This window comes from Dryas octopetala, chromosome 9 (assembly GCF_963921425.1).
Source record: "Dryas octopetala chromosome 9, drDryOcto1.1, whole genome shotgun sequence".
Classification (NCBI taxonomy): Eukaryota; Viridiplantae; Streptophyta; class Magnoliopsida; order Rosales; family Rosaceae; genus Dryas; species Dryas octopetala.
In genome coordinates, this window is record NC_141374.1 from 4,630,952 (window position 1) to 4,654,153 (window position 23,202).

General features: G+C 36.6%; 1 protein-coding gene across 1 annotated transcript; it reads left to right on the top strand.

The window, feature by feature from the left end:
• The first annotated feature begins 12,623 nt into the window (after positions 1-12,623).
• On the top strand, positions 12,624-20,448 carry LOC147273303 (RHOMBOID-like protein 12, mitochondrial). Its single transcript, XM_086228200.1, is given in 8 exon segments — positions 12,624-13,027; positions 13,956-14,076; positions 14,234-14,353; positions 14,515-14,625; positions 14,880-14,924; positions 15,127-15,231; positions 15,312-15,355; positions 20,325-20,448. Coding segments are annotated over 8 exon segments (1,074 nt in total).
• The last annotated feature ends 2,754 nt before the right edge of the window (positions 20,449-23,202 follow it).

The window sequence follows — 23,202 nt, forward strand, 5'->3', positions numbered from 1 at the left end:
ATCCGAGTATGATAGTTCTGACATTCTATTTGACACAAACACTGATATATAACCAAGGTATAAATATCAGGTCTGAGAGGGATTTGATATATAACCAATGTATTAATATCAGGTATGAGATATAATTTGATATATAAGCAAGGTATCAATATCATGTATGAGATATAATTTGATATATAACCAAGGTATAAATATCAGTTATGAGAGAGAAACTGATATATATATGGTCTCAAAGAGAATCTGATATCAAAACATTATAACATTCTAATTTTTAGACTAAAACTGATATTTTTTATTATTTCGGGTTTAAAAAAAGGATTTTGAATGTATGGTAGATATCATCTTTAATTTTTCACCTAAAAGGGATATTGTCACACCCCAAAGTGGGGTCTATCACTTTGAGCATGTGGCAACGCCACATTGGTCACCAACTTTAAGATTAATACCATCCTAAAATCAATGATCAATGTAAGGCTAATTGACACTAGAGTTTAAGACTAGAAATCAAAGTTAAAATTTTTTGCTTCTAAATAAACAAATACAACCCGCAGAAGCTTGATAAAAGTGGTGAGCTTGTGGGTTTAAAAATGAATTCATGAAAAAGAAACATAGACCCTTGCTTTTCAAATCAGTGAGTGAAGCAACATGGTAAAAGGGAATTCTTTAAACTTTTTCAAAATGGAAAACCAAATGTATATTGAAACAAAATAATGAGTAATGGGGATTAGCTATCAAAAACAGATTTCTCAAACTAAAGGTGAGTTAAAAATAAGAAAATGGTTGTTACACACTCATCCAAACTAGGATCCTCCTCACTCGAGTATTGAGATGTTGATGGGGTTGACACTTCTATACTTTGAGACCTAGCTCTCCAGCTAGTCTTCCCTTCTTCAAAATCAAAAAGTTCTACTAGGCTAACCATTGTGTTCCCTAAGTAGTTCCTGCACTAATGAAACTGTGTAGGGGTGAGCATCACCAATACTATTGATCACACACTCAACTAGTCTAAAACAATTTTCAAACATTTCAAAGTAGTTTCAATTATGAAAATAGAGCTTTAATAAACATTTTTGCCTAACTGGCCAAATTTGCAAGTATATCATTTACAAGGCATCCAATCAATATTAACATGTTCAAAGCAAAGCATTACATGTGGAACTTATAACGTACAATAATGCACATTAACTTTGTTTGAGTTTCTTAGAACAATACATTGATATAAATCAATCAAGAAAATCATTTCTTGGTTTCGGGCTACCTTGCATATTTCAACAAGTATCACAACATCCATGCATCAATTCATGAAATGCAAATGCATGTTAAAGGTAAAGTACAATGCAATGCGTACCTTTTCTCTATTTCAAAGCAAACTTGTCAAGATTAAAAAAAATGGACTTATTCCCTAATTTGTAATTGTTATTACCCATATCCCTATTTCCTACTAATAATCAAGTAGGTCTAGATAGTGAGATGTTCTTCATTGAAAGTAGATAACCCTATTACTCTTTATCTAGCATATTCTTAAAACACATAACCAATTCTAGATAAAACTTGTATGCATACTTTTAGGGGATTGAACCTAAGGATAGAGTAAGAACTGTACCCCTTCATCTCTAATTAGGAAGTCCAAACACTTTAAAACACATTAGTGTATACATTCTCAATTCAAATAACCATAAATATTAATGCAATGCATTTGCAACCCCTATGAAGGGAAGTCCTGCCCTCAATGAACCATAATATGATAATCACGCATGTTTATATGTACTGGCAGTTTCATATAAGCATTATAAGTTCATTTATCAAGACATACAAGCATGCTTCTAGTTTAGGAATTTAAAACCAGCAACTTACATTAACAATCAATCAAATGTAAAGACTTGTATTTCATCAAACAAAGGAAATAAAACATCTATATCTTTTTCAATTTTAATTTCTAACTTTCAGTCTAATTGGTTCACACTCCTAAATACAAGCAAGACTAAAGCAAAGAAATGAAATTAGATTCCCAAATTATGCTATAATTTGTTTCAAATACTAAATTTCAATTATGTAAGATGTCAATTATTCATTTAGACAATAAAACTAGGTTGCTAGTCTCAGGCTTATGCACATAGAGGGTTGTGAGTTACATTTAATCCAACCTAAGTGTCTCATAGCCGAGAGCAACACTAATTCAAGTTATAACTCCTTTCTAAAACAGGCTAGAGCTAGTTATCAACAAGCTTATACATATTGATTTAGTCTTTACAAGACACAAAGTATGATATTCAGCAAAGCAAACTGCACAGGCCTAATTAGTTTAAATTGACCAACAATTTCAGGTTTCTTTCTCAACATGGTGAGGCAAGTTGAAGTCATCAATATGTCACGTCTGTTGGTTCTCCTTCTTTAAGTAAACAGCCATATCAAAGTAAAATAGAGGCTACAAGCTAAAGACAGATTAGGTTGTTTATGTAGCAACTTAGTGATTAATTGCAAATCCATTTTTAAGTATTTCAAACATAATGAACAGCCAAGCATTCAATCACCAAAACACAATCACAAGCACACATATATACATATATATATATAGGCATATAGGTATAAAGAAAAGCATAGGGTTTTAAGTGGACTAGCTCCCCCTACCTCAAATGTAGTCCTTTTCATTGCTGTTATCCCAACAAGTTGTTTCCCTAGTTTAAAACACAACCAAAATCAGAAATGACATTCTCTAACCAAAATTAGAGTTTTTTAGGCTTTAATGGCTTAATGAACAAGCTAGGTTGCATCTGAGATTTAAAAAAAAAAAATTGAAATATGACCTTTCACAAGTTCTAAATCATGTATTGAAGCACAAATGAGGGTTTGAAAACATCACAAAGGCCATACCAGAAAAGTAGGCATGCTGCTGCTAGGTTTTAGTTAAAAAAACATGGGGTTTGACAACCCAAAACTTGATCCAAGAGCAATTGAACTCCCTCTTGTTCCCAGAACAATCATAGGGTTGATTTGTGACTTGTACAAACTGAAGGTTTAGGCTAAAAAGCATTAAAACAAAATATGGCAGTTTTGTTTCCTTAAAAAGTCAAAAAGAGCAACATATGCTATGTGATATTTATAACATTCTAAAAAAATAATTGAACACGATTTTTTACAAACAGTTAGAAGACACACTAACACTTATGTAAAAAAAAATTCAAAGCATTTGGAGTTGTGCAAGTAGGGTTTTCAAAGAACCAAAGTTCACACCAGAAATCAGTTTTCTGCATAATTAATTACTGTTCATGTGGTAAAAAAAATCTCATTTTTGTGTATACTGAACCAAATCGAGTGAGATCAGTTGGAAAAAGTTTGAAATTACATTTAAAAGCTACTGTAATAATTTTAAATCAAAATTTCAAGTGCATCAAAATTTGTGCATAAAAACCTGGTGTTTCTCTTTGTGAAAATATGCAGAAAATGCATCAACTTGTAAAATTCATTCCAAATCCATAACAAGTTGGATTTGAGTGATTCTTGATTCTAAAGAAAAGTTAAGATGTCTAGTTTATCACACTAAAATAGTTTTGTCAAATAACAAATGGTTAAACACAAACACTGAAAATAAGGCAACAAGGTCAGAAGGTTAAAACTTGCCAAAAAAAGGTTTCAAAACATGAAATCTTATTGGTTTTCAAAATGCAACTTGTCCTAGCCATTCTACCACCATTCTAATCCTAAGAACTGATAATAAAGAACTAGAGAGATTGGTTGAGAGGTCTCTTACCAGAATTTTTCCTTGATTGAATTCTTGTTGGTTCTTAAATTCTTCAAGTTCTTCCCTTTCTCTATCTCTCTTTCTTTCTTTCTCTCATTCTCTCGTTAAAACTAAATTGAATGTGGGAATGATTTGTCTGAAAAAGTGTTTGGTTTTATAAAGTGGAAGTTATGACTGTTGGAGGGAAAACAAAGAGTCACAACCCTTCAGTTTTCCTTCCTTGCGTGGGAAAGAGTTTCTATGCTGGCTTGTCAGATTTTGTTTGACCTAAGAGGTCTTTAATTGGCTGGCTAATCTCATTGAGGCTTGGTTTAGTGAATGATTAGCCTAATGGACTAGGCTTACAACCCATTAACCAATCTAAGTCCATTACTTGCTTTAATTCACTTAAATACAATCCATCACCAAATTTTCTCTTTTAATTTTGGCTGCAAAACACTCAACCCCTCATAAACCAAGAACATCATTACCCCTCACCTAAGGTTTATCCTATTTTTCCAATTGATTAAGTAACCTAGGTTTTAGTCTTAGTTTGTGTAGGTCAGTCAATGCTAGGGTTTCTTGGTCAACTCTTGGCATCCTAAACCCAACTCAAACAGAAAATTACACATGTGCATAAGTACCATGCATATGTGGTCCGAGAACACCTATTAAAACACTTAAACAACTTAAGCAATTTAATTGTTTCCCACAAGGCAAAATGTGCATGCATAATCAATTAACCAAACATGGAAATCTAACATAAGTAAAACACATGAATAAAATTGTAACACAAGTGCATAAAAGAAAGTAATTTTTCCATTAATCTAAGAATGTGAATTAAATCCAAGTTTGTGGTTGCAAAAGTGAACATTAGTTCTTAAAATAAGTGATTAATTTGGTAACACCACGTAAACCAAAATAAAAAAAGATTTGGGGTGTTACAGATATCAATGAATTGAACATACAATTGTGCCTATAATTTGAAATGGCCTAAAATTTGTGCTAAGTATAAAATCTTTCATTTCCATCTACACTACAAGAAAAACCTTTTGGGCGACGAACCCTCATTCGTCGCCTAAAGAGACTTTAGGCGACGAATTATAAACTTCGTCCCCTTAAAACATATATGTTTAGGCGATGCAGATTTTCGTTGCCCAAGTCCCAGTACATTTTTTATGTATATACAACATACAATGCGATCATGTTTTCAATGATCCGAACCGTTCATTTTTTAGTTCCCCACTCAAAGATCATCCCTGCAAAAATTTAGCTCAATCAAAGATATATAATAGAAGTTAGGTAACAGTGGTTGAACTTATAAATGATCGTGGATTTTCTAATGCTAATCGAAGGGGTAGATGAATTTCAATTTTTCAGGGGTGATCTTTGAGTATAAACGAAGAAAATTAACGGCTCCGATCATTGAAATCACTTGTGGTCTTCACAATTAATGAAACGACAAGGTTTCAATCGAGAAGTTAATAGAATTATACTGTTGAAGTGTGTTTATATGTAGAATCTCACATCTCGATCGCATTTTCAACGATTCGAACGTTCATATTTTAGTTTCTCACTCAAAGATCATCCTAGCAAAAATTTAGCTCAATTAGAGATTTAGAAGTTAGATAACGATGGTTAAACTTATAAACGATCATAAATTTTCTAATACTAATCGAAGGGGTAGATGAATTCCGATTTTGTAGGAATGATCTTTGAGTATAAACGAAGAAAATAAACGGCTCCAATCGTTGAAATCACGTTGTGGTCTTCACAACTAAGTAATGAAACGACAAGGTTTCAATGAAGAAGTTAATAGAATTATATTGTTGAAGTGTGTTTATATGTAGAATCTCACATCTCAGTTGCGTTTCCAACGATCCAAATGTTCATTTTTTAGTTCCCCACTCAAAGATCATCCCTGCAAAAATTTAGCTCAATCAAAGATGTAAAAGTTACGTAATGGTGGTCGAACTTATAAACGATCGTGGATTTTCTAATTAAAAAGAAGAGTTTGGGCAGCGAAATTGGCTTTGGGCAACGAAATTGTTCTAATTAAAAGGAAGAGTTTGGGCGATGAAATTGGCTAGGTCAATCGGAGATGTAGAAGTTAGGTATCGGAGCTCGAACGTATGAACGATCGTGGTTTATACATTTTAATACATATTTGATATATATTTAAAATTATAAATATAATTTAGTAATTAAATTAAAATTTAGAATCTTATTGTATAAGTATATTATAATATTGTAATAAATTATTATATATATTTTAAATACTAAATATAAATTTTTAAAAAAATTTTAAGCCCTTAGGTGACGAAATACGATTTCCGTGGCCCAAAGGAAGCTTAGGCGACAAAATAATTTCGTCATTTTGTCGCCTAAGGGTGTGAAAAATAAGCGGGGTAAATTCTCGCAAAAAATTTCACATGCTTAGGCGACGAACCTAATTTCGTCACCCAAAGAGACCCGAGGTGACAAAATTCTAAGGGTTTTTAATTAAATCCCTCAGATCCCCTTTCTTCCCCCTGGGCGATTTCTTTTTTCTTCTTCCCCTTTCTTCACCTCTCCTCCCCGTCGCCAACCCTCCCCCCTTCTTCCCACCAAAACCCACCCCCTCACTTTCTCTCTCTGCCTCACTCTTTCTCCCCGCCCCTCTCCACTCACTCTCTACCACCAGCAACACCGAGGAAAAATCTCCCGTCTCCCCTCATCTTTCTCCCTCCTTCAAACCCCAGCCCTTCCCCGCACACCACTGCCCAAACCCTAATTGGGTTTGTGGGTTTTTTTATTGGGTAATTTTTTTTTTCATTTTATATTTTTATGTGGTTTTATGTTTTTTGGGTTTTTAATATTGTGGATTTTGTATTTGTAGGATTGTGGATTGCATTTGTTGTGGATTTGCAGGATTGTGGATTGCATTTGTTGTGAAATTTGTGTTTTTTTTAATTAATTTATTTTATGGATTTTGTTGTTTTTTGGTGCGGGTTTTATGTTTTTTGTTATTTTTTATATTTTGTGGGTTTTTAATTTCCTTTATTGTTCCTTGATTGCTTTGTAGGATATTCTCGCGTGCGGGAAAATTTGATTTGACAAATTGTGGAGTTTCAAGGTAAAATTTATTATGTTAGTTTGTATATTTGTATGTTAAAATTAATCATAAAATTAATTAGTTAGTTTGTATGTTTTTTAATTAGAAAATTTATTAGTTAGTTTGTATGTAGATTAGTTAGTTTGTTAGTTTCTAAATATAAAATTTTTTATTAATTGTTCTCATTAGTTTAATTATTAAATCTTGATTAATTATAAATGTATTTTACTTATTAAATTTATTTAGATGGGGTAGAAATATATATATATATATATATCTAGATAAATATATCTAGCTAGATGAATATAATTTAGTTTGTATGTTAAATTTAGTTTTGTTGTAACAATTAGTTGTATTTTGAAATTTATTTTATAAGGTGGAAGGCGATGGAGTCAGGTCCCGATGAGGAAATACGTGGCATGGAATATGGGCACATTCGTGACATCATGTCCTCCTCGTCTTCATCTTCGTCTTCTTCTTAGCCATCTGTAGTCATTGCAGGGCTGTTCGCTTAAGTGCAGAAGTTGCAGGAGGACTTACGAGCCGAGAGAGTAGAGAAGGAGGCGTTGTACGCCGCATTGACAAAGGTGATACCTGGGTTTGTCCAACCACTGTCATGTCATCTACCGCCGCTAGACATGAATGATGATGATGCTACGGGTTTAGAATAGATTGACCAATAGGGATATTATTACTTTGTATGGAATTATATTTTTGCTAATTTGTGTTAATATAAATTTATTAATAAATTTTGTGTTATATTATATAGTTTTTGGATAAAAAGCTTAAAAAAATATTTTAAAATAAAAAAAATTATAAAAACATTGGGAGACGCAACAGTTCATCGCTCAAAGGTGCTTTGAGCGACGAAGACATGATGTTGTCGAATTAGATTCGTCGCCCAAAGTAGCTTTGGGCGACGACATCATGTCTTTATTGCTCAAAGCACCTTTGGGTGACGTCGCCCAAGATTGCCGAAGGTTGCTATAGGTAACTTCGTCGCCTATAGGAAGAAGACGCGACGAACCAGCTTCATTGGTCAAAGGGACTTGAGGTGACGAACTTGAAGATTTCGTTGCCTAAAACCTTAGGCGACGAAATGAGATTTTTTTTTGTTTTTTGTAGTGATATATTTCATATTCCAAGCACCAATAACATTCAAAGGACCCATTAGAGTACAATATCCAACAAAAACACAGTTTTGTGTTTCTAAAGGTTTAAACATAACCACCAGCCTAAGAACTAAAGCAATATTGCCTAAACCTGCTTGTGAAGACCTTTAATGAAACTCGAAACTATATTTTTCCAGCTCCTCAAGTAGGCGTCCTTCCTTGAAGTTGGGATGCACCAGTACCTTGTTGATGTTTCACATTATAATTATCTGTCAAAATTTAGAAGCAAGTAGAACTAATTATAGAGAAACATGACATGAGATAAGGTAAGAATAAACAATTTTTCTGTCAAAAACATAGTAAGGTGTTTTCACTAAATACAGTAAGCTGACTTCTTATTTGGTGATTTATGAGCGGTGGTTTTCTTCTTTCTTCCTTTTATTTTCTTTACAGCTCCACCACAAGGAAAGAACTAAGAAACCTATTAATGTTTACCTTATTAATCATAGACACCAAGAGCTTTACATTCAAGTAAAAGGAACAGAATAATGTACAATGTGGAATAGTAGGATAAGGTATACATGACAAACCTCATAGGTTATGTTATCAGGATCCTAAATTCCTAACTTTACAACATGCATAACTACAAAGAGGAGAAGGTTGCAGAATAGATATTCATAACCTCCATCTTTGTCAGATCCAAGCTTGGCCAATCTGAAATCAGAAACTTTGGCATGGAAAGTTCTGTCCAAGAGAATGTTGCTGCTCTTAAAATCTCTATGTTGCTAACTTGCTGGCATAAAGTTGACAATTAAAAAACAATCAATTATATAGACAAGATAGAGGGGAGCAAATTGGTTTATGCGCATAGACCCAATTGTGGTTGAAACAAAACTACCATAAAAATTGAAAACACATAAGCAATTCTGGTATCATTGACAATATAAATTCAATGAATCAGCATTTGCAAGAGCTATTACACATAGAACACATAAGACATATAAAATTGAAAAATATACGATAGAAAAAGCAACCATTAGTGCCTTTCAAGAAATAAAGAATCGTTCGTTCCCATCATGAAGAAGGTGAATAAGAGATAATTTTAGCATATGTAAACAAACAAATCTTTGATTTTTCACAAATAGCTGGATCTGAAAACCATGATTCATCAATTATTACTCTGGAGCAAGAGGTTTTCAAGTAAATGCAACTGCTGCCATAGACGATGTTAATTATAACCACCCTTTTGACAGATGGAACCTTAGTACACAATCTAATGACATTAAGTGTTCCCTTCAAACTTCAAAGCATGGTCAATTAATTTTGCTTGACAGAACAAAAAAAAAAAAAAAAATTAAAACTAGCAACACTTATAGGGTCTTAATTTTAGAATTTGCAGATAACATATAATTGAATAATTAACCAATATGGCAATTAAAGTAAGAAGGAATGTACCTGTGGATCATTGACAGTGATTAAATGGGGATGCTGTATGAAAAACACCTTTGCATCCATCAATTACAGAATCAAACGACCCTTCTTCCAGTAGATGAAAACAGTAACAAAATGCTTACAATTTGATTCCAAAGAAATGTAATGATTAAAAAAAAAAGCATTCCATTTAAAAGAGTAATGACACCTACTTAATGCTCTGTCCATCTATTTGTTGATGTTTTGATGAGCTGCCAAGTGCCAAATTCCTTTATTTTATTGGAGGCAGGATATACATTAGGGAAAAGAAAAATAGATCAATTCAAGTAAAAGTATATTAATGGGATCACTCACTTGTTTCGTTAATGGGAATTCACAGTAAGAATATGCAGTAAAATGGTTTTAAAACAAAGTAACATGTGATTATGCACATGAGAGAGAAAGGGTGCCAAAAAAATTTAGTTCCTGGAATGCTTAAGTATAGTTTTAACTAGGTAAGGGAACTCTTTAGTTCCTCCAAAGAGTACCAAAACTTTCATTCTTGTATATATTTAAAATTGTCAATTGTTAATGTGATATTATTAATAGGTCAAAACCAAATTTTCAAGCAAAGTCTATACATAATGTGCATCTTTAAAGTCTCTAAAAATGATAAAGACTAATAGAAAAGTTTGCAGGCAAGGATACTTATCCAAAATTACTATCAGTAACAAAATGTGGACAAACCTGTTCGAAGTACCACATTGATGCAAGAAACCTTGTCCATATTGATCTCATGCCAGATGCTTTGCCAAAAAACAGAACACAGCACTGCTGTAACATTATTGAACTTCAATAACATTAATGTGATATAACATTAACGTGTTGTTAGTTTAAGTTTTATTTTCACCAAGTGTTTGTTAAGTAGAGGAAAAAATTTTGTTTACAACACTGCCAATATTCTATATAAAATATAGAATATTATGTGAATTTTAATGTATGTCTTTGTTAATTTAATATATGTGAATTTTATTTTATATTTATATAAATTATTTCAAATTTCATTTTATTTTATTTTTTTAAATAAAATACTCATTACTGGCGGTTATATCTGTCAGGAATGATTATTTTCAAATATTTAAATATTTTTCCTGGCGATTATATCCACCACAAATATTAAATTGTTGGCGGTTTTGTCTGACGCGAATACTATCATGTCAGATTGGTCCGACACGAATAATAAATGTGATGGCGGTTAAATCCGATGCGAATACTTTTCATATTGGTTTAAATCATGATGCCTTGGCAGCACGTATTTAAGTTTCCGGCATATTTAGGGACTTGTCCGCCAGGAATAGCCCTTTCTCTGTGCATTCAAACCCGTCGGACACCCTTTGCACCAGTGCTAAGCAATCTTGGCGGCTTTCGCAATTTTTCTGCCAGGAACTCCTTTTTGCTGGCGCTTTGGGACCGCCATAATTAAATAAGGTGTTTTGTAGTAGTGACTTTACCCAAATCAAAGTATCTACTGCTCCATTTACTAAATTTTATCGACCAATGGTCCATAATATGTGTGTTTTATTAATTCAATTATAAGCTCATTCTAACGAATAAAATACTAATATGTATACAGACACATCATTTGGTGAACAAATTTGGTGAGTCTGAGTTGCTTAACATTATTGATTCCCTCTCTCGATCTCTCTCTCTCTCTCACACATTTTCAAGAGAAACTATTGGATACCACCCTGCAGCTGTCATATTCTTCTTGGGTAAACGTACAGATTCCATAAACAACCTGCAGACAGTATGCATATCATAAGTTCAACATGAAGTTGAAAAATCCATGTAGTCTTTTTGGTCAAAGAACATGCAGAATCTTTTACCAGCTCAATTTTGGTAGGATATTGGGGACATTTGCTTGCTTTTCAAGTGTGGACATGGTCAATTGCCTACAAAAGCAAAGGGTCTTATGGTCATGTTTCAGAAGATTACTACAGATATTAATCGAAACTAAACCCACATGGTATCCTGAATCTCAATTTCTGCATTAGGCAAAAAGCCTCAGTTCAACAAGTTTTGAACTCTTACCTTTCTACATTTGGGATTATTCGATAATAAAAAAAGAAAAATAAAAAAGAAAGAAGTCATCTTGGTTCACCAAATAATCTTATTTTGATATGAGATATATATATTATCATGTTTCTCTAGCCTCATGATTCTTGGACATGTATAGATTTTGTATATTTGTGTATATACAGAGGGCTCTTGAATATTTTGGGCTTCATTATACATATTTGTAGAGGGTTACTTTTGAAGCCCATTTCATGGAGTCGTTTTTTTTTTTTGTCAGAAGTCAGAACCCATTTCATGGAGTTGTTTACAGAAATATGTCTATGAATGCTAATTCTATTATCTGATTAAAGGAAGGCTGTGGTGATTATAGCTCACAACAACAGAATCCATGAAATTCTAGCCCTTCAGTTCACTGAAGAAAACATATATCATAGCCATTTTTTTTTTTATCAGTAGACATCATAGCCATTACATCAAGAAATTTGGACTTCGTATTTAAGAAAAATAAAAAGAAAGCAGCCAAAGCATGATTCTCACTTAATTGATTTCATATATGATTAGCAGCCATCTGGGCAAAAAAATAGATGCAGCATTCAACCATTCCATCAGCAAGTTCTGCACTTCTGCTTGATGGTGTTACTCCTCTTATCATCCTTGACAAAGCATCTCATATAAAGGAAGTATTTTTATCAAAATATTATAAAGGAGTATTTTAAGCTTTTGGCCATAATAACACGTCTGCAGCTGGTGCTTAATCTGTTAGTGTGGATAATTAGTAGGTTGAACAGAATAGTTAACAAATTGTGTCAGGTTCTTCTCTCTCTTTCTCTCTCTCATTTCTCTTCACCAAACAAAATTCCTAGATTTTCTCTCTGGAAATACCTTGTTCTCTAAAGAAAAAAAAAAAGGTTTGTAAAGACTACTCTTAGTTTTGTTAAAGAGGTTAATTTGACCAGAATTTATTTTTTTTGTTAAGAGGTTTGTTAGGCCTTCCACAGCAAAGGTGTGTGTTGATGTTGAAACACATATATTGGGTGTGTGTTAAAATACAACAGTGAATCTTACTCCTTCTTCTTAGTCTCCACTCTCTTTTTTCATTCGGTTTCTCCATTCATACATTCCTCTTGGAACTTTAACATCCAAGAAGAACAAAGGCATTTCCCTAAAACCAAGCAAAACTTACCCCACTAAGCTTTCAATGAAACTTAAAAACATGCAGAGGCTCCTTTCTCTGAAACTAGCCTCAAACCTTCCCAAAAAGCTCTCAAACTCCACCACCACCACCACCACCACTAGCTCTTCACTCTTCCACTTTCAACCTCACAAAACCTTTTCTCTCACCAAGCCACCCCAAACCCAAAACCACTTCTTTAGCTCCTTTACCACTCACCCGCTTCACCATCATCCTCATTCATGGAGATCCCAGCACACTTTCACACAAAAAGTTCATGGGTTTCTCTCCAACCCATTACTCAAAAGGCACCTTTTGTTGGATTCCTCAAATACCCTTTTGAGAGTCTCAAGCAAGAGGCTACTAAATTGCAGACTTGGCTTTCTTAGAGCCCAATCTCCCAAACAGAGCTTTCAATTCAACCCAAACGTTAGTTCTCATCAGAGGTACTGTTTTTGTTTTGTGTCCAAGTGTCTTTTTGATTTCAATGAAAGTTGTAAGAAAATGAAGGAAAGCTAGTAAATTCACAACGAATTCCTAGTTTCCCTATGTAAACTCAATTTTCCTTTGATTTCTCTGCAGCCCAAAAAATGCTGCTCTATTGTTCAATCTGCAGCTGAAATAAGTTTTTTTTCTTTTGTTTTGTACATTGTGAAATTTATGGTCTGTTATAAATTGTTTGTGTTCAACTGAGGTTCTTTTTAGTTAAGGTTAATATGAATGTTCTTTTTAACTTCTGATTTCATATTTTCACGGTTGATTTGACCCATGAGAGAAAACAAAAAGCAAGGATGCAGGGAACAGAAAAGGACTACACGTATCGATTGGTCATTGGTTGACCATACGAGTACTTCCATTTATGTGCTTAACGCCATTGCTTGCTTTTATTCATCACGAAAGGTTCCTGCATTCTTGAAAAATTTGCTCTGGCCATTTTGATTTTGAAATTTAAGTGATCATAACTGCAACTTCTGCATGCCCACATAATATAATAATTAGTGCCCACATAATATAATAATTATAGTTAACTATTTAATAAACATTTGGATAATGACTTTTGTTATTTAGAAAATCAAGAAAAAATTGTGCCTGTGCAAAGTGACAAAGTATTGGTTGTCATATGTTTACTATTGTTTTTTGTTTTGGTTTTTCAAGTTAAACCAACTACAGTCCTCAAGTTTGTGCATTTATTTCATCAACAACAGATTTTGGTAACTTTGGTATTCTATTGTAGTATTGTTTGCCAAAAAAAACTTTGGTATTTTATTCAAAAAGAGTTTTCAAAAATTTTCTTCTTTATTTCATCTATAATTATCAAAGATGAAAACAAAACACAATTTTCAGAAATGCACCCTTAATTTCCCCTGTATGCAGGAGATCATGGCTTGGAAGGGTTGATTATATGCACGTGGTTTTGGGATTGATTATAGCTAATGTTGCTGTTTTTCTTTTATGGAAGATTGCAGACCCTAGATTCATGGTGAAGAATTTTACTGTGAGTCCTTAAATTTGAACTTATGTGCTACAAAATGTTGTCAACTTCTTATATTTAGACTTCATTTGTTGGCACCTCTTCGATGGCTCTCTCTTCTAGTCTGATAATATTCCATTTCCAACTTCAATTCCCTAACTTGCTGATTTTCTGTGAGCAGATCTCATTAGACAATTTTACAAGCGGGAGCGTTCACACATTGATAACTTCTGCATTCAGTCATATTCATTCTGGTCATATCATTTCTAACATGATCGGACTATTATTTTTCGGGATGCATGTAAGCTCAGTTTTGTTATAAGCTATTAAATTGTGTTTTGAAATAATGTCTAGTTGAAGAATATATCATAAAGCTTAGCTTGCTTGATTTAATAAATTGATCTCTTGCATAGTTTTCATGAAGTTGTATATTTAATCAGCTTCTATCGATTCACTGACCAGATTGGAAGAGTTTTTGGGGCTGAATTTCTGCTGAAGTTGTATGTGGCTGGAGCTGTTGGTGGCTCGGTCTTTTACTTGGTGCATAAGGCCTTCTTGGTTGCTAATTCAAAGGTACAAGGGTAGTATAGCTAGTGACTCAGTCTTTTGTAACTTCTAAAGAAATAAGAATTAAGCAGTAATCTTTATTTGGTGAATTAGCTTGTAGGATTGTTCTACCGAAACAACATTTGGCAAGATTGTTTTGAAGATGCCGAAATTGATTATAAGTCATTGCTTTGCTAAAAATGATAATCGACTTACAATACAATTTAGAGTATGGTGTGAATATACAGTCTTGAGTATTCCTCAGAGTTTGCTGCTTGCAGTGTGGACAATTGCATGACAGGAACCATTCAAAGACACTGGGATTGGTATGCTTTCAGCAACCCTTTACATTTCAAAAAACATTTGAACAATGCTTTAGCATGGACCCTTACTCCATCAGCTTCATTCTTTTCATTGCTTGAAAAAATTCGACAAGCTGGCTTGGATTAGTCTTTTTTTTTTTTTTTTTAAGGAACATTAGTTGAACTTGCAATTCGTTTCACTATTGAGTCTGTTTGTGACATTTAGGGAGCAAACGGGGCCGTTAGTGCTATCATGTTGCTTGATATATTCCTCTTCCCAAAAGCTACCATCTATGTAGAGTTCATCATACCAGTCCCCGCCATGCTGGTGGTAAGTTCGCTTCTATGTTGTGTGATTGGTTGAAGCTATTATGCAAATCGTTAAAAACTTACCTCTCTTTTCCATTTCAGGGGATCTTTCTGATCGGGAAAGATGTCTTGAGGATAATGAACAGAAAAGGTTTAGGTTTAGGGTTTTCAATATGATTTCTGCTTAATTGAATAAGACCACAAAGTGTGGTTTATATACATGGGCCTATAACTAAAATACAGGAATTAATAAATCACCTAATTAATTCTAATAATTACACAATAATCACATGTGTTGACTCACACCAACACTTCCCCTCAAGTTGGTGCATATATATCGCACATGCTCAACTTGTCTAGTGAGTCCAAAAACACCCTATTTGCTACAGCCTTGGTCAACACATCTGCAAGCTGATCTTCGGACTTCACAAATGGAAAGTTAATAATCTTCGCTTCAAGTTTCTCTTTGATGAAGTGTCGATCAATCTCAATGTGTTTTGTTCTATCATGCTGAACAGGATTATGTGCTATATCAATAGCAGATTTGTTATCACAAAACAAGTCCATAGGTTTGGTAGGTGGACACCCTAAATCAGTCAATAAATGTCTCAACCACAAAAGGTCGACTACTCCAAGTGCCATACCTCTGTATTCAGCCTCTGCACTCGACCTAGATACAACTGATTGCTTCTTACTTCTCCAGGTCACCAAATTTCCTCCTACAAAGGTAAAGTAGCCTGAGGTAGACCTTCTATCATCTGCTGAACCACCCCAGTCTGCATCAGAAAAACCTTCAACATTTACATGACCATGATTAGCAAACAACAAACCTTTACCAGGTGCAGATTTTAAATACTGTAAAATTCGCTCCACAGCATCCATATGGGGTTTGCACGGGGCATGCATAAACTGGCTTACTACACTAACCGCATAAGCAATGTCAGGTCTAGTGTGAGACAAATATATCAATCTTCCAACAAGTCTCTGATATCGCCCCTTATCTGCAGGCAAAGCCCCTAAACACTCAAAAAGTCTATGATTTTGTTCCATAGGAGTGACAGCTGGCTTACACCCAAGCATACCAGTTTCAGACAACAAGTCTAAAACATATTTCCTTTGAGATAGGAATATACCATGTTTAGACCGAGCCACTTCTATCCCAAGAAAGAACTGCAAGTCCCCCAACTGTTTCATTTCAAACTCTTGAGACAAGTACCTCTGCAAATTAGAGATTTCCTCATAATCATCTCCGGTCAGAACCATATCATCAACGTAAATGATAAGAGCAGTAATTTTCTTCCCCCTTTTCTTTAGGAACAAAGTATGATCAAAATTACTCTGCCGATAACCATAGTTCTTCATTGCACGGGTAAATCTCTCAAACCAGGCTCTCGGAGATTGTTTAAGACCATATAAAGACTTTTTCAGTTTACATACCAATCTTGTATTATCAAACTCTGGTATACCTGGAGGAGGATCCATGTATACTTCTTCAGTCAAATCACCATGGAGAAAGGCATTCTTTACATCAAACTGAAGGAGTGGCCAATCTTTGTTAGCAGCCAAAGACAACAGAACCCGTACTGTGTTTAACTTGGCCATTGGAGCAAACGTCTCCAAGTAGTCTATGCCATAGGACTGTGTATAACCCTTTGCTACCAACCTTGCCTTATACCTTTCAACTGACCCATCAGCTTTGTGTTTGACTGCAAACACCCATCTGCACCCAACTGTCTTCTTCCCCTTAGGTAGAGAAACCAACTCCCAAGTTGAATTCTTCTGTAACGCCGCCATTTCTTCAGCCATAGCTTTGGTCCATCTAGAATCTATAAGAGCATCCTGCAATCTACTAGGAATAGAAACAGAAGATAATTGCAGAACATACGATTCATATGACTTTGAAAGCCTAACAGATGACACATGATTATTAATTGAGTACCTAACTTTGGCATTTGGATCTGGCACATATTTAGCTGGTGGTTGTCCTCGGTTAGACCGAGGAGAAAGTGTAAATTTAGAAGCATTAGAAATAAGATCTGAACCAGAATGTGAATCAAGAGTATTGTCGGTTACCTCAATAGACGAAGAAGATTGATTCAATGGAGTAGGAGAGATGGCAGTACTATCATGGAGTGGTGATTCCTCAAGCTCAGAATTCGTGGATTCTTGTCCTACCACATCCTCAGTATCATCCGTAGTAATTTCCGCATCCTTAGTATCATTCGCAATAATTTCCGCAGTCTCAGTCTCATCCGCAGACTCAGACATTGGGTGATCAGTAGTCTGTTCTGACCCTTCCTCACTACTACTCCCATAACCAAACTGATCAAAGAACAACATATCATCTTGATTCTGCACTTCACTAGAAACCTCCCCGTGAAGGGTAGAATCCAGTAGACGTGGAGAATAAAAAAGTTGATGTTCATGAAAAGTGACATCCATAGAAACATAGAAGCGCTGAGTAGAGGGATGATAGCACCGATACCCCTTCTGGGATGGACCATAACCAACAAATACACACTCTAAGGCCCGAGATGCGAGCTTGGATCGCTGATGAGAATGTAAATGCACAAAAACAACACACCCAAAAACCCGGGGTTCCAAATGAAGGATACCTGGTAGAGAGACAAAATCCGAGAGAACATCCAAAGGTCGCCGAAAGTCAAGGACACTAGATGGGGTCCGATTAATCAGATAAACGGCAGAACTCAAGGCATCACCCCAGAACAGAGATGGCACGTGACTCCCTAGAAGAAGGGACCGAGTGACTTCCAATAAATGTCGATTTTTGCGTTCAGCAACCCCATTTTGTTGTGGAGAATGAGCGCAAGAAGTCTGATGAAGGATCCCCGCAGAAGCAAAATACTGAGTCAACTCTGTATTAACGAACTCACCGCCATTATCAGAGCGCAAAACTTTAATAGAACAGGCAAACTGGGTGAGGACTATATGATGAAAAAGGCGAAAAACAGCACACACATCACTTTTATGTTTCAGAAGATAAACCCAAGTCATTCTAGTACAATCATCAATAAATGTCACAAACCATTTCATCCCTTTATGTGTACCACACGGGGCCGGACCCCAAACATCCGAGTGGACCAAAGCAAAAGGAACATCCATACGTGTAGCACTGGAAGGAAACACTGAACGATGGCTTTTGGCCAACACACAAACTTCACAATTAAAATTGGAAATGTTCAATCCACGAAATAAAGAGGGAAATAAACGCCGAAGATAACTAAAGGACGGATGACCAAGTCGGCGATGCCACAACCAAATCTTCTTCTGATTTTCGGAGGAACTATCACTAACTAGACTCACAATGCCACGACTATCTGAAGCAGAAACCCCACTATCCATATAGTACAATCCACCACTCTTTCTACCACTACCAATCTTCTCCTTGGTATGAATATCCTGGAAAACACAATGGGTAGGAAAGAATGTGGCCACACAATTATGAGTTTTGGTTAGTTGACTAACAGAAATAAGGTTACAATTTAAGGAAGGAACAAACAGCACATTATGTAAAGACAAATCAGATGAGAAGGATACCGTGCCGCCCCCTAGAACAGGAGATGACACACCATTGGCATTAACAATAAATGGTTTAGGATAGACAGATGAAAAATGACTAAAAACATAACGATCAGAAGTCATATGATCCGTAGCACCTGTATCAATTATCCATACACCATTACCAGTACAAGCAGAAGTACTCAAAGCAGAGTTAGAGATACCTGACTTGACAACAAAGCTGGAGGAACTAACAGAGTTCACCCTGGAATGCAGTATTTTTTTTTTTTTTTAAACTTTTCTCTGTTGCACAGAGCTACACAAAACAAAGCAACCTTCTCACTGCCCGCACGCAATGCAGATCACAGCTGCTGCAGGTGCACAAACCGTAGGAAACCAATCGGGCAGCAGGGGCACAAACCGTCGGCGTCGGCAGGAAATCACTCGGGCAGCAGGGGCACAAGCCGTCGACGCAAGGCGCAGCACTCCGGCCGTCGTTCAGTCAACTTCTCACGGAGTCGCGCGCACCGCCAATTGTCTCGTAGCAGTCGGCGCTCAAGGAAGATGGAAGCGGAGCGTCGGCACCGGGTCGCGCAGGTGAGTCGGCGTCTGGTTGAGCAAATGAGTCGGCTTCGCGTCTGGGCGTCTGCGTCGGAGCAGCGTCGAGCAGACGGGTCAGCGTCGCGTCGAGCAGGAGGGTCGGCGTCGCGTCGGGCAGGCGGGTCGGCAGAGGGGGAGGCGCGCCCAGTCGCCGGCGCACGAGGGAGGCAGAGTCGGCGGCGCTGCTGGTTGACTGGAACAGCAGAGGGGAGGGGGTGCGCAGCGAGCGACGGTGGCAGGCGTCGGCGTCGCTGCTGGTCGACTTGGAGCAGCAGAGGGGGTGGGCGGGGGGTGGAGCAGTGATCGACGGTGGCGCAGAGATCGACAGTGGCAGGCGTCGGCGACACTGCTGGGAGGGTGTTTCAGCAAGCTAAGGTGACAGAGGGACTGTGCAGCGGAAAAGAACAGTAATATTGCTGAACAATAGAATTTTTCTGGAAAAAATTCTTCAAAAACCAGTAGGATAGAGAACCATGTTCTGATACCATGAACAGAAAATGTTTAGGTTTAGGGTTTTCAATATGATTTCTGCTTAATTGAATAAGACCACAAAGTGTGGTTTATATACATGGGCCTATAACTAAAATACAGGAATTAATAAATCACCTAATTAATTATAATAATTACACAATAATCACATGTGTTGACTCACACCAACAGATAATACATGTATGTTGGTTATCTTCTTGTTTTCACATTTCTTTGTGTGTCATGCTTCATGTGCAGTGTTTACATTGGCCTTGAAACAGAATAGGAGTTGAGTCATGGTTATCATCACTCAATGGGTCTTCAACCAATGAATGTTTTGACAGTTGGACCTTGTTTATTCTGGTTGTTCTTATTCTCTTTACATATTATTGTTCAAGTGAGATAACATAGCCCAACATGGAACCCTGTGCTAGTCAGCACCGAACCAATCTCATTGTACCTGAATGAGTTCAAACTCCAGAATTGTCTTCTTGATGCCATCAAGCCAATGTCATTGTTGTTTCCTTTCTAATTTAGTGGTAACATTATTTGATTATTGCAGGGAGACCCTCATATCTCAGGATATGCAGACTTGGGCGATGCTGCAGTTGCAGCCATAGCCTGGGCAAGAATTCGGAAGGGGCGCTTCTGAATTTTTAAAACGGCTCTGCAGATTACTTACACAACATTTTGTAGATGTTCTGCCTAGAAAACTAAGATATTCCAGCATGTTAACTATTATTCACTGCCTTCCAACAGGTCTTTTTCCTAAGGACCTAATCATCCATTGACACTAGCTTCCAATGCCCTTCTTAATGTGAATTTCTTATGATTCAGACCTCTCTTTGTTGAGGGAAGTGATATGATATCATTAGCTCAAGTTCCTTTTTCCATGTTTCCCTTTTTAACAGGAAATTTACTAGCATATCATCCTATGAAATTCTGTCTTATTGGTGTTTCTTTTTCCTGTTAACTTAGTAAAGGAAATTTTAAAATATATGATGAGTATGATGAAATAGCAAAGAGGCTTCTATTAATTATTATTGTTGAACCTTTTTATGATTGCTGAAGATAATTCTCAGGGCCTGCAATATCAACCACTAAAAGCCAAAATCCATAAACTCATAAAACATCCTCACTAAAGATAATTCTTGGCTCTTTAATTTAATTATCTCTCTCCTAACCACATCCTCACTAAAGCCAATATCCATAAACTCCAAACAATGGCTTCAACCTATCTTCAACCCCAAGTCCTATAACCCCAGAATAAAGAATCCAATCAATTCATCAAATCACTCCTAGAAACCCCTCTAAAACCCTACTAACGGTGCCATCAATAAACCCAATCCCTCAAAACCTGCACACTCTTAGAAACACCATCTGAGTTTATGTGAAGAGTGAGGTTATGTAGACCACCCTCAGCTGCTGAGTTGACCACCCTAATATATTTTAGGCTTATTATCAATTTTTGCCCCCTGAATTATGATTCCATTCCTAATGTGCCCTTTTACTTTTTAATTATATCAATTTACCACCTAAGAGTTACAATGTTATTCTAATGTACCCTTTCGGCTCAATTCCGTCATAACTTCTATTAACCTTACTGACGTGGCAGGGCATATTGGTCATTTTGACCTCTCTAGACCACTCAGCACCCCTCATTTTGCCACACATAGATCCAAAAGTGGAACCCATCCCTTTAATTTAATACAAAACCTAAAAATTTTAAAATAAATAAATAAACAAATGAAAGAAACTTGTTCTTCTCCCTTATTTCTTCTTTTTCTTATGCAATTCCCTTTCCCCCCCCCCCCCCACCCCAACCTAGCCCCTCCCGGCCCTGTCGCACCTCCCCCCCAACCCAACCTCCCAACCCCGTCACACCCCTCTCCCACCCAACCCCTTCACACCCACCCACCCAGCTCCACTGTCGCACCCACCCACCAACTCTCTCGTCCACTACCACAACTTCACCGTCACCTTCATCATCCCCTCCGACGGCCACCCACCAAAGCCCAGACCTCCGTCCTCGCCGCCCTTCCCACCGCCATAGACCACTTCTTCCTCCCATCCGTCAGCTTTGAAGATCTCCCCAATTCCCCAACAAACCATGACGTGATTGTGAAGTTTGATTTGTAGATCCAATTCAACCAACTTGATAATTCAAAAACCAACAATTATCAAACAAAGAAGACAAAGCTGAATTTGCAGATCTAGAGAGAGGGGAAAATGGAGAGAGAGAGAGAGAGAGAGGGGAGGGGGTCATTCGCCGAGAATGGTGGTGGGGCCAGTGCAGGTGGGTAATCGGGAGGAGAGGGTGGTGGGGTGAGTTTCTGATCGGGAGGGTTTAGGGAGGCGGAGATTGATTGAAAGGGCAGCCCAGCCCCTTCCCTTTAATTTAATGATTGTGATCAAGAGCACACACTGGACCTGACCCACTAATCATCATCTCATCTTGCGCGAAGCAAAAAGAGGGGGGACCCCTTCCTTCCCAGCCCAAACCCCCCTAGCCGCCTACCTACTCGTGCTCGTAGCTCGATCGGAGGTCAAGAGTGTGGTCCGGCGGAAAAACAGAAGTCGTCCGTATCAAGTGATACGTGAATTGCTCAGTAGTGCTTCGCCACTACCGTAGCTGGCGGAAATAGCTTAATGGTAGAGCATAGCCTTGCCAAGGCTGAGGTTGAGTGGTGGGGGTGGCTTGGGCACGGGTTGGGGAGGGGAGGGGAGGGGAGGGGATGGTGGGTTTGGTTTTTTATTTTGTTTTATTTTTATTTCTTTCTAAATATTAGAGTTTAAAATAATTTTTTTTTGGTTTTAAATTTTAAGTTTTGAATTAAATTAAAGGGGTGGGTCCCACTTTTTATGTTTATGTAGCAAAATTGAAGTGCTGAGTGATCCAGGTAGGTGAAATGACCAATATACTCTGCCACGTACGCGCCACGTCAACAAAACTAACGGAAGGTATAACGGAATTGAGCTGAAAGAGGTACATTAGAATAACGTTGTAACTGTTAGATGATAAATTGATAAAATTAAAAAGTAAGGGAGCATATTAGGAATGGAATCATAATTCAGGGGGCAAAATTGATAATAAGCTTATATTTTACCCAACTGTTTTCCTATTTTATCCTTTATTACAAAAATTGGATAAAATCACTCATATTCATTCGGTGATTATCTACCGAAATATTCACCAATGTTCGGCAGATAAGTGTCGAATAAACACAAATATTTCGGCAAATAACTGCCGAATGCCTTTTTCATATCTATTTGGTGGTTATCTACCGAATAATCTACCAATGTTCAGTAGATAACTATCGAATCACCACAAATATTTTTGTAACTGTCGAATGATCTGACGAACAAAATTGAAATTTTTTGTTTGATGGGTAAAATTGAAATTTTG